Genomic DNA, 13,174 nt, shown 5'->3' with positions numbered 1-13,174 from the left:
CAGGTGATTGGCAAAAGGGATACGAGAGGATCATGGGACAGGAGGTCCGGGAAGAAAGACAAAGTGGGGGGGGAACCCAGAGGATGGGCAAGGGGTATAGTCAGAGGGACAGAGGGAGAAAAAGGAGAGTGAGAGAAAGAATGTGTGTATAAAAATAAGTAACAGATGGGGTACAAGGGGGAGGTGGGGCATTAGCAGAAGTTAGAGAAGTCGACGTTCATGCCATCAGGTTGGAGGCTACCCAGATGGAATATAAGGTGTTGTTCCACCAACCTGAGTGTGGCTTCATCTTTACAGTAGAGGAGGCCGTGGATAGACATGTCAGAATGGGAATGGGATGTGGAGTTAAAATGTGTGGCCATTGGGAGATCCTCACAGGTGAAGTGTTGCCTCACCTGGAAGGACTGTTTGGGGCCCTGAATGGTGGTAAGGGAGGAAGTGTGAGGGCATGTGTAGCCTGTGAGTCGGCTGGGGTGATATACTGCATCCGGTGCTCTCGATGTGGCCTTTTATATATTGGCGAGACCCGACGCAGACTGGGAGACCGCTTTGCTGAACACCTACGCTCTGTCCGCCAGAGAAAGCAGGATCTCCCAGTGGCCACACATTTTAATTCCACATCCCATTCCCATTCTGACATGTCTATCCACGGCCTCCTCTACTGTAAAGATGAAGCCACACTCAGGTTGGAGGAACAATACCTTATATTCCGTCTGGGTAGCCTCCAACCTGATGGCATGAACATCGACTTCTCTAACTTCTGCTAATGCCCCACCTCCCCCTCGTACCCCATCTGTTACTTATTTTTATACACACATTCTTTCTCTCACTCTCCTTTTTCTCCCTCTGTCCCTCTGACTATACCCCTTGCCCATGCTCTGGGTCCCCCCCCCCTTGTCTTTCCTCCCGGACCTCCTGTCCCATGATCCTCTCATATCCCTTTTGCCTATCACCTGTCCAGCTCTTGGCTCCATCCCTCCCCCCCCTGTCTTCTCCTATTATTTTGGATCTCCCTCTCCCCCTGCAACTTTCAAATCCCTTACTCACTCTTCCTTCAGTTAGTCCTGACAAAGGGTCTCGGCCTGAAACGTCGACTGCACCTCTTCCTAGAGATGCTGCCTGGCCTGCTGCGTTCACCAGCAACTTTTATGTGTGTTGCTAGCAGTCAAATACGTTGTGTTTACCCAGAGAAAGACTACAACGACCATGAAGCCTTGCGCGGGCACCAGTGCGCATGTGTGACTTATGCATGCGTGACTTTGACTTGCGCATGCATGCACGTGCTGATTATTTTTCTACAAATCGTTTTTGGCGATTCTGTTCGGGGGGGGGGTGTTAATCACAAGCAGAATACCGGTGATAAGTGGCTAATGCACTCAATTTCATTTCTAAAAGGGTTTATCTAACGAATTTAATATTAAACATACAGCGCATATTTCCCTCGCATGAATATAGCGATAAGTCAATTATCAGGGGAGGACAGGGGAGCTTGAAGTAAGTGTTGAATGAATTTCCAATAGAAGTGGCAGAAGCAGGTTCGACATTATCATTTAAAGTTAAATTGGATAGGTATATGGACAGGAAAGGAATGGAGGGTTATGGGCTGAGTGCAGGTCAGTGGGACGAGGTGAGAGCAGCGTTCGGCATGGACTAGGAGGGCAGAGATGGCCTGTTTCCGTGCTGTAATTGTTATATGGTTATATAAGTCAATAGCATCATAACATTTTAAGTAACGTTTGGATATTAAACACACAGCACATATTTTCCCCGTATGAACATATAAAATCATTGCAACACACCAATATTGCTGAATCAGTGGGAGCCCTGGGCTTGTTTTCCTGCAACAAGACGGTCCTATCGAGGGGTGATTGGAGACAGCGATACTCAAATGGGGTTCCTTATGTCCAGTCTAATCCGCAATTTAGTTTTTGTTACATTCATCGCAGAGATATGTTAGAAATGGAAGCAACGTTTTCGGTGCTTCCGTGGCTATCTCAGGATATGTAGCCTTGACTTTGATCCAGGATGCCGGCAGAGATGTTATGTCAAACAGACTTTTCAGCCCGCCGTCATTTGCAAGCTCAAGGAGTTGATCTCCTTCCCGCACTGACATGGGCGACGCACGCGTAATAGTTCAACAGTGGGATTGACAGGGAATGAGGAAAGGTGCAGCTGACAAGGAAAGGTGCCACCCGTGACAGGGAATGAGGAAAGGTGCAGCTGACTCATATCGCCAAATCATATCATTTCCTCGCGGCCCCGTAGTGCATGCTCTGCAGCCCGGTACCGGTCCACGGCCCAGTGGTTGGGGACTGCTGAGGTAGGAGATACAGAAGCCTGAAGGCACACACTCAGCGATTCATGAACAGCTTCTTCCCATCTACCATCAAATTCATAAATGGACATTGAATCTTTGGACACTACCTCACTTTTTTTTAAATATACAGTATTTCTGTTTTTACACATTTTTTAAAAATCTATTCAATATACTTGTACTATAATTGATTTACTTGTTTATTTATTATTATTTTATAGTTTTTTCTCTGCTAGATTATGCATTGCATCAAACTGCTACTGTTAAGTCAACAAATTTCACTTCACGTGCCGGTGATAATAAACCTGATTCTGATTCATGTCCAACCACAATGTAGTTGCATACAGAACAAATGCAACTTGACTATGACGTCATCTTCAAGTATTTTTTTTAGATTATGAGAACACTCAGTCCTCTTTTATTGTCATTTAGAAATGCACACATGCATTAAGAAATGATACGTTTCTCCGGTGTGATATCACAGAAAACAAGACAGACCAAAGACTAACACTGACAAAACCACATAATTATAATATATAGTTACAGCAGTGCAAAGCAATACCATAATTTGATGAAGAACAGTCCATAGGCACAGTAAAAAAAAGGCTCAAAGTCCCGAGTCTTTGTGAAAATACATACATTGGTAATGCTTCACATGCTATGCCATCAATACTTAATGTAAAGAAGTGGTACAACCACCATCCAGACTGCACCCCCCTCAGGAAAACAGGGAGGACACAGATATCAAACATTTATCTGATGCAAGAAACTGATCATGTGATTGAAAAGCTTGAACAGGAGCTCGAAAACTTGATTGTTAGACCCACCCCCCCACCAATAAAAAACACCCTGAAGTAAAATAGTTAGAGTGCAAAATCAATAATGCTTGTTCAAGCACTTCAACACTGTTTTATGATAATGATAGGCTTACTATCTCATACCACTGGTCTTTTATTAATTACTGCCAAAACATCAGATATCATGCTTTGTTTTACTATTCACCTTTCTCGCAGCATGGATGTCAAAGAATGGCTTGTTTCGGACACTAAATGGCTCCCTAGTTTTGTCAATCTGGCCAGTCTTCATTTTCTCATGTCGTGGCTGTATTATTTCCTTCTCAATACAGCTCAATCGAACATTAAAGTCACAATCACCGACTGGCTTTCCCTAAGAGGAAACAAAGGTAAAATAATTAGTGTATATTTGGATTTTACTTACAGAGCAGAAAAAAAAATCTGCAATAAAAATGCTGGAGGAACTCATCAGGTCAGGCAGCATCTGTGGAAAGGGAGAGTCACCTTTCAGGTCGAGGCCCTTATATCTAACTTCTGGTTGCACATTTTCTTCTGGAATTCAAATACTGGAACAGAGTAGCTAGTTTTGTCTACAAGTACAAATTTGGATCTCAAGCCCATTTTACCTGTCTTTGAATCCTTCTTCCTGTCGCTAGTTTCGTTCCTTTTAGCTCTACTGCATGAAGCCTCAAGCAATGATACTCAAATACAGCAATACAACCTTGGTAACGTTAGGTTCTCTGAAATAATATTTCCAAATAAGGTGTGGTCAGGCTTGCAGGATCACCTCCAGCTAGAGCTCACAGCTCTACTGTTGCAGTTTTATACATTAGTCTCCATGCTTCCTCAAATTTAAGGTTCAAATTGGATAATGGTAACTGAAGCTATTAACAAGGGTTTCAAGATATCGTCAGTAAGATTAATGATATTTTATTCTCTATTTTCATTCCATATTCAAAAGAAATGGCTATGGATTAAGGGCAGAAGAATGGGACTAATATGATTACTCTACTAGGAACTGGCACAAACTTCAAACTCAATAGGGCAAACAACAACAAGATTACTCTTGTAAGGGACACTGATGCCAAAAAACTGTAATCACTGGAAACTGCGTGAATGTTGTCAGCAATTTTTAATAATTCATAACTTTATCTATATGAATAATAGAATAATATATATGAATAATTATGAAAAATCTGAAATAAATAATCAATGCAACATTACCTTCTAAACATAATGGCCACTTTATTAGGTACACATGTCCATTAATACAATATCTAATCAGCCAATCACCTGACAGCAACTCGATGCATAAAAACCTGCAGCATGATCAAAAGGTTCACTTGTCCAAACCAAACATCAGAATAGGCAAGAAAAGTGAACTAAGTGACTTTGACCGTGTAAAGATTGTTGGCGCCAGACGAGGTGGTTTGAGTATCGCAGAAACTGCTGATCAGGACTTTTCATACACACCAGTCTCTAGAGTTCATAGAGAATGGTGCGAGAAACAAGAAGCAACCAGTGAGCGGCAGTTCTGGGGGTGAAAATGTCTCGCTAATAACAAAGGTCAGAGAAGAATGGCCAGACTGGTTCAAGCTGATAGGAAGGTGAAATAACCACGCTTTTCAAGTGGGGTACAGAGGAGCATCTCTGAATGGACATGTCGAACATTCTGGTAGATGGGCTGCAGCAGCAGAAGACCACACCAGATTCCACTCCTGTACCTAATAAAGTGACCAGAATGTATGCCGATTATATATGTGGCTTTTAAAAAGCTTGCTAAAAAAAAACCAGTATTACTGCCTCAACCATAAGGCTGGCTGGTATTTTAAGGCAGATTGTCTCAGTTTAAGCAAAACCTGTCCAAAACTCCCCTTGTACAACAGGTATCAACATACATGGACGGGAACATTTCAATTATAAGGAAAGAGACGCTAAGCCAATCCTAATTAAGGGTCTTGTCCTGAAACACTGACTGTTCATTTCCCTCCAGAGATCCTGCATGACCTGCTATGTTCCTCCAGCATTCTTTTTGCTTTGATCTAGAAATCACTGCCTTAAAAGACCAAAACCTTCATTACATTTAAATGTACATAGATGAGTGCAGATTGTGATGTAACCTACAAGGGAACATAGACTCAGAGCTACAAACTGGATTAGTCTCATTGGTGGAATTTATCCCTTTTGTCTGCCATAGACACAAAAGGCCAAGTGGCCACTTCCTGTGCCAGAGATTTCTGATTCATTGATTTCTGATGAACTGACATCTGCAGCAGAATCAGTCTGTAAATGCTTGCCTTCACACAATGGAGCTCAAGATCTGTTACAACAGACGCTAATCCCCAGGGCCCCTGTCACATTTGCAGCTCTCTCCTAACAGAGCTTGAAGATGATGCCAGCTAAGTGTGAAATAGGGTCCATATCCCAACAAAAATACAAGCTTCCTTCATGAAGTATAATGCAACAACACAATTTGTGTTTTGGGTAAAATAGTTAACTGTTTTAATTCAAATGTGAAGCAAACAGAGGAAAATGTGTAAAGCATGTATTAAATTTCTATATTTGGTTGTCAGCAACTGGTTTCTGGCACACACAAAGCAGACAATATTTAAATTGTTAACCTGAATCATTATGCCACAGTACTGACTCAGAAATGACTTCCAGCTTTAAACACTGGATTTTTTGGATTCTACCTCAATAGCATCTGCTACAATCATTCTATCTTTACTGCCCAATATTTAGTCTGTAGCACAACCTGGGAAATGCAACAAGGTCATTTGATGCACTGCCAATTAATTACCTGTTTCAAGCTCCACTTAGTGTTCACTGTCAAGAAGATTAATCCAGCAAATAACAAACTACACCCTATCCTCGTTATATGCGTCTTCAGACTATGTGGATTCACAGTTACGCGAGGAACCTATTTAAACCAACGTCTCGCTATATGCGTCCAAAATTCACAGTTGTGCGAGGAGTACTGCCTTCCCACCAATACAAATCACGTATGCACACCTCACAATCTCACTGTTGGGATGAGAAGCACCGCTTTCCCGCCAAAACAAGCCAGGTGCGCGCGCCTCACAGGGACGAGAAGCACCGCTTTCCTGCCAATACAAGTCACGTGTGCACACCTCACAGTCTCACTGTTGGGACGAGAAGCACTGCTTTCCCACCAATACAAGTCAGGTGCGCGCGCCTCACAATCTCTCTCCCGCCACTCTCGCATTGGTTTTGGCAAGGTGTGGATGCGCGATCTTAGACTTTTGTTGGTTTTACCTATGGTGCAGTGATTTTGTGCTTGAAATATTTAATTATGCCTCCTAAACGTCCGATGTCATGTCTTGGGCCGTCAGCCGAGCAGCAGAGAACCGCTTTAACACTTGTAAAAAAAAAGTTGGAAATTATAAACAGTGCGGCATCAGCTGAAGGTAACACAGCTCTGGGATGCTACTGCCGGGAACAGAACCTTGCCTTTAAAGTTCTTTTGTTGCTTGACAATGCGCCAGCCCATCTTAAACATTTGGACAGCATTCATCCTAACTTAACAGTGCGTTTCCCGCCGCCTAACACAACATCGCTGATTCAACCACTCGACTGGTGTGATCCACGTTCAAGCCATATGTTTTTTTTTACGGCGAACTATCTCTCAGATGCTGCAAGCAACAGACGATTTTGAAAATCCCGGGAGTTTACCAACGGTGAGGAAATGGTGGAAGTCGGAACACTTGGCACAAATGGCGATGGACATGGACCCAAGTTTAGAACGGTGTCAGCATTTCAGTCGATCCCTGCCGTCAACCCTTCTTCCCTACAGGCAAATTTATGCTGAAAATCAAAATGCTGCCAAGCAAACAACCCTCACCACTTTATGCAAATTGCTGTAATCTTCTGCTGCCAGCAGTTCTAAGAGTTCTGTGAGTCTTCCTTCACCTCTTGCTGTGCTTGATATTATCCTGACGACTACAACCATCCATCTTATCCGTGTAAAGCTGCCCGACACCACAACAACCACTCATCTCCCGGAGCAAGCACACCTGCCACTGTTGATGAGTGCTGTACACCAGAAGATGTTAACCTTCTATAATTGATGACATTGAATATTACCTTAAATTGATTAAATATAATACAAATGTTGTCTTGTAGTACTGCTTTTGTGTCGTATTGGTATAAAAATGTGAAGAAGTTACAGATAAAACATATTTAGGAAGCCCTCTGGAACGCATCCCTATTTTCTCCATTTAAATAATTATTCACATTATGCGATTTCACATTATGCGTCAACTTCGAGGAACTTCGCATATAACGAGGATAGGGTGTATCTTACACAAAGCTGAATGCTCCTGGCAGACCAAAAAGTCTCTTTTGGTTAGTAAATGCTAACCTTAGGAGTTTCTCTCTGCTGTGCCTGCTCCACTTCAAACATGCACTATTGCTTTTTCTCCCAACTAGGCAGGAAGCAAAGGTGTGAATTCTAAAATTCAGCATTCAAAGTCTCACTCCAGATATTTTAAGTACAAAGTTTTATCTGACAACACTTCAGAAATCCTTTTAACTTGTGTTCCCAAGTGTATCTAATAGACCAGTTGTGCTACTTCCAAATATCAGATCCAATACTTATTTTTAATGTCACTGGAAATATTCAGATGTATGCCTGTAATTGCTGTCACTTGTAAAACCTTACAATGCTTCCTGTATCATTGATTACATTTCAAAAATTACTTAATTGGTTGTAAAGCACTTTTGGCATCCTAAGAACAAGATGAACAGCATTAAAAAATGTTCTTTTAAAATAGAACTTGGCTGCATTCATTAAAGGCACAACTTACAGGCACATTGAAATTATCTTTAATTTACTTTTGAAAAGTAAACGTCAAAATACTGAATTTGTTTTCATTTCTTTGGATGTTCAATTAGTCTCACAGTATACTTGGTACAACTAAAGTTTTAAAAAGTAAGAAAAGATGGCAGCATTTTAAATTCCTACTTAAGCATTTTTAAGTAGGCTAGTTCAGTTTTTCAATTGGTTAATGAAACAAAGTAGCTAGCATCTGTGTATACTTTTTTTTAAAAAATCACACAAATCTTGACAGCAAAAATTGTCTAACTGCACTCTAAAACAAGTGGTACTCTCAAATGTCCAACACTAAATTTGACAAAAGTCATCTACTTGAAAGACAAGTGTGCAAGAATCTAAAAGGCATTGTAATAATTAAAATGCAACTATTTCACAAAACTGTTACAAATCCATGCTTCAGAGCTGTGTTACACTAAGTCAAATTAATCACATCATGTTCAGTAACATATTTTATTCCAACGTTATCATCCCCAAAGCATTCAGAAATATAAATTTTACGTAATAAAATTGTAGCTATAATCTGTAATCCAAGAATAATCATTTATGCATTTCTAGTTCATAATAACCAACAGCAGCCATTATAGCGGCAGACAACGAATTGTGTTCCTTTTGACTTCACTTGCAGTGAATGAAAAATATCACACTGAAATACCCCTACAAATGACATAATCACCGTCTAACTTCTGAAACAATCATAACCATATTCAATGTCAAATTCTACCTTTGGCCATGAAAACAAAAATACAATAATTGATATTAACAAGAAAAAAATCAAAAGAACTGTGACCTTTATTGCCTTTAACAAGATTGAAAATCACATCAATTATCCATAGTTAATTTAAATTACACTACCTAATTATTATTTGCAGTGAAAGTCCAGCAAAGCAGGCAACTAGTCTTCAGGATTCAAGGATTAGTTCCTTTGTTACCACAATAATTTTTATTTCTTCCCCTGTAGATATCCAACCCAAATATTTAACAATCTCTGCATTTTTCTCAAAAATCTAGGTGGGAAATTAATTTGTACAGTCAAACATAGATATTTTGCAATTTATTCATTCATTTATTCATAGATTTTTTAAAAATCTAAAGAACTGGAGGCTCCAGTAATAATCCTGGTACCAACCCATTCATTAAATTTGTTAATACAACGATTTTTCATCCTATAACTAATTCTCTAAGTGGACATTGATAGTAGGAAATTATGTTCTCTTTCAATATTGGATATGTTTAAATTCAAGAAGAGGGAATGAAGATAAATCTTACGAGCACTTATTCAGTACAAAAATACCTAGTATACATAACTGCCTTTGAAAAAATAGGTTCTCCCTTTCTAGCTTGCTGAAGTCTAGCGGAATTTGTGAATAATATTAAGTAAGAAAGTAGACAGCATTAAGTGGAGCAGAAGGAAGTGGTTTGCAGGCAAACAGGCAACACCAAGAACGACTGCCACAAATTACAGCAGAACTTGTAATATGGCCAGGAGAAGTTGCTCTGATTTCCAGCATCTGCAGACTTTTCTAGTTTGTGAGAAGAAGTTCATTGCTGGCATGGGCAAGATAGTACATCTTTGATTAAAGAATTAGAAAGTTGCTTACTACTGGGAAGATGCAAGTCTTTTGTGTACAAACAAAAGGAAATTATTGTAACAACATAACTATTAAAGTTGTATCACAGGTTTAAGAACAAGGGAAGCAAACCAAGCACCAGAGTTCATTTCCGGAGGGATAGAATTGGAGCACTATCAGGTTATGCAAAATCTTTATCAAACTTTGGCTCTGATTAGCATGTTACAATGGATAGAAGAACAAGAGACAGTATAAGAGATGATTTACAAGCATGATGCTGGAAAGTCGAGGGTATGCATCATAAAAAAGGATGAATTTTATTTTGTTGTGAAGAGATTAAGACAGATATTATTATGGAAGGCTTTGATATCTATCGAGATAAAAAATGTTGCAAGGAAATGCATTACTGGAGGCTATTAAGAAATCCAAAAAAGAATTAAGAAACATTCTCACCCAAACAATTTGATTTACTGTGGAATTGTTACATGAAATGATTGAAACAAACAGATGAATTCGTGACTGAACAAGCTTACAATAAAGGAGGAAATTTGAGTGTTAGTGATAAATTTAAATGAAGAAAAATAGAAGATATTCTGCTACAAAATCAGTTTTTTTTATAATACGTCTTGTCCAACAAAAACATTTCCTTCAAAATAAGATCAAATTACAGTACCAGCACAAGCACTGAAAATCTTTAAGTGCACTTAAAATTATTGTATATGCTTCCCCCTTCAGAAGGTCATAATGTCTTTATTTAAACATTCTATGATTTTTAAGTGCTCCATTACCACGTCATTAATAATGGATTTCCCTAGCAATTAACTGGCCTGTGTTTCCCTTTTTCTTTAATCTCCTTTTTTTGTTGGATAAGTAGAATCGTATTTTGATCATTCTTCCCTATAGAATCCCTTGTTAAGAGACTGATAGTTACAGACTTCATGACGAGATTGACAATATACTGTTCACTTACTGGCTCCTCCAAGCACATTTGAGTATATTGATGGGGTGACAACGTTCTTTCTTAAACCACTAGCTAAAATGGCAGGGTGGATATACATCTCTACCAAAGGAGATGTAAGCAGCTCCTTCCTTCTGCTAGCCTGCAGGTCACCCTTGGGCAAGGTGCAGCACCTGCTTAGCCCCCTGATCAGGGTCACTTGAAGCCATGGAGGCAGGTGGTGGATGGCCGTAGGAGCAGCTGGTGCATATCAGAAGTTGTGGCTATGCAACCACTGACGCCAGGCAGACAATCTCTGTACAGTATTAATAATGGCAGAGGTCAAATAAAGACACTGCCCAGAAGGCGGCAATGGCAAACCACTTCTGTAGAAACATTTTCTCAGAACAATCATGGTCATAGACCATGACTGCTCACATCATGTGACAGAGCACATAATGATGATGATGCTGACAAGCAGTTCACAAACTACTCCATACAGGTCCTTCCCAGGATTAAGTTCCTGTCAACTGTTGGTAACCCAGACAGTCTGTCAGTCAGAAACACAGCTGCAAACTATTGGCAGCAACAGAAGATGCCTACAGCCCACATCAGCCAGCAAATCCATCCCACCAGTCTCCCAAACACTTTTCATACATACTGCTGTGCACAAATTGGGTGTTCATAACCAAGTGGAATCTGGAAAGATTTTTCTTTCAATATTAGCAGCAATATTTAAAAATATTCCCACAGCCAGCCAAAAGAACCCATGTGGATTTGTAATTTTGATATAATAGGTGTAAGATTAAACAGCAAGAAAATAACTAGTACATTAGTTATTTGACATAGAGATGTTACTTTCACATACATAATACATATGGAAAACAACAGTGCATCTGCCCTAAACTTAAAATTAAGGGTAAGCTAAATTAAGTTAAAGCTAACTATGGCTTTGACACTGTAATTTTGAACTGAATGTTATATTGAAAGGAATAGAGGTAACAACAACATTATTGAAGGTGGTTTATTGGCCAGTTCCTTTTTTCATAAAACAAACAGCAAATGTTGCCCAAGGACCTCCCATTTAGTTCTGAATTACAGACACCATCTTTGATTTCAGAATGCTGAAATAGATTTGAAAATGAATTGAAGTTAATATTTGCACATGGAACTACAAGAAACATTGAAATAGGTTACTAAATAATCTGCTTCAGATATTGTTTTCCAAATTTATGTCCATTAGCAAACATGAAGAACTGGTTTGACATTGATATAATGCCATAACATATTTCACATTCACTCAAGGAAGGAGGTAAATTCCTTGGTGTATCATTTCAAAGGACCTGTCAATTACGAAGAAAGCCTGACAGCACCTCTATTTCCTTAGGAGTTTGTGAAGATTCACATGACATTTAAAACTTTGACAAACTTCTATAGATGTGTGGTGGAGAGTATATTGACTGGCTGCATCACAGCTTGGTATGGAAACACCAATCCCCTTGAATGGAAAATCTTATAAACAGTAGTGTATATAGCCCAGTCCATCATGGGTAAAGCCTTCCCATCAAGCACATCTACATGGAGCGTTGTCACAGGAAAGCAACATTCATCATCATGGACCCCCACCATCCAGGTCATGCTCTCTTCTTGTTGCTGCCATCAGAAAGGTGGTACAAGAGCTTCAAGACTCACACCACCAATTTCAGGAACAGTTATTAACCCTCAGTCATCAGGCTCTTGAACCAAACGGGATAACTTCACTCACCCATCATTGAAATATTCCCCACAACCTATGGACTCACTTTCAAGAACTCTTCATCTCATGTTCTCGATACATTGCTTATTTATTATTTTTGTTTCTTCTTTCTTTTTGTATTTACACAGTTTGTCTTTTGCACACTGGTTGAACACCCAGTTGGCACAGTCTTTCATTGATTCTATAATAGATTTATTGAGTATGCCCATAAGAAAATGAATCTCAGGGTTACAGTGACACATACATAGTTTGATAACAAATTTATTTTGAAATTTAAACTTTGAACTTTAGATGTGTCCTCCATTTTAAAATGCCACCATAATTCTAAGAAGCTAATTCTCACCAGAAGGCTAGCATTACTGATTTTAAAGGTAATACAACTTTAGGAGAGTTTTGAATAAGGATAAGTCTGCACTTTACAGGCAAGTACTAAACTGGGGTTGAGGGCAAGTTACAAGAGTGTCAGATAGGAACAAGTTACAGAAGACATTAACAGGCAAGTCAATATCTGACATGAGGGAGATGTTTAAAGGCCAGCTGATCGGAGCTTAGGAATGACGGCATATTCGAGTGAGAAAAGCAACGATGGCAAGGTAAGGGAACCTTGGAGAAAGAGACAGAATCCTGTTCCTGTCATGAAGTTTCACGTTTTGGATTCTAAGTATTAACTGACAACAGTAGCAAAGCAACACCAGTCATTTTTGACCAGGAAGAGCAACCAATAACAGGCTGGTGATCTCTGTGGTATGGAGGACTTCCTCCAACATCAATTGCAGTCAGATTTCCACTTCAAGAAATCTCTGGCCTCTGGCAACACTGTTGTCATGAGGTAGGCTTACCATTGTAATCACTTTGAAATATTTTCCAGAGTAAAAAGGACAATTTCTTAAGAAACACACTAAATGCTAGAGGATTCAGCAGGCCTAGTAGCATCTATGGAAAAGAGTAAA

The 13,174-nt window shown here is 39.6% G+C and overlaps 1 protein-coding gene across 4 annotated transcripts in view; it reads right to left on the bottom strand.

Moving 5' to 3' along the window:
- Nucleotides 1-13,174, bottom strand: part of rngtt (RNA guanylyltransferase and 5'-phosphatase) — a 384,142-nt gene that overhangs the window by 207,412 nt on the left and 163,556 nt on the right. For 3 of the 4 annotated variants that reach the window (XM_072249966.1, XM_072249970.1, XM_072249978.1), the window contains exon 11: nucleotides 3,317-3,481. The exons of the other annotated variant lie outside the window; for it this stretch is intronic. In XM_072249966.1, the coding sequence (XP_072106067.1) occupies nucleotides 3,317-3,481 (165 nt within the window). The remainder of the gene's footprint in view (nucleotides 1-3,316; nucleotides 3,482-13,174) is intronic. 4 annotated transcript variants of the gene reach the window in all.

This window comes from Mobula birostris, chromosome 2 (assembly GCF_030028105.1).
Source record: "Mobula birostris isolate sMobBir1 chromosome 2, sMobBir1.hap1, whole genome shotgun sequence".
Taxonomy (NCBI): domain Eukaryota; kingdom Metazoa; phylum Chordata; class Chondrichthyes; order Myliobatiformes; family Myliobatidae; genus Mobula; species Mobula birostris.
Note: the sequence above shows the minus strand (reverse complement) of the source record. Positions and strands in the feature narration are given on the sequence as shown.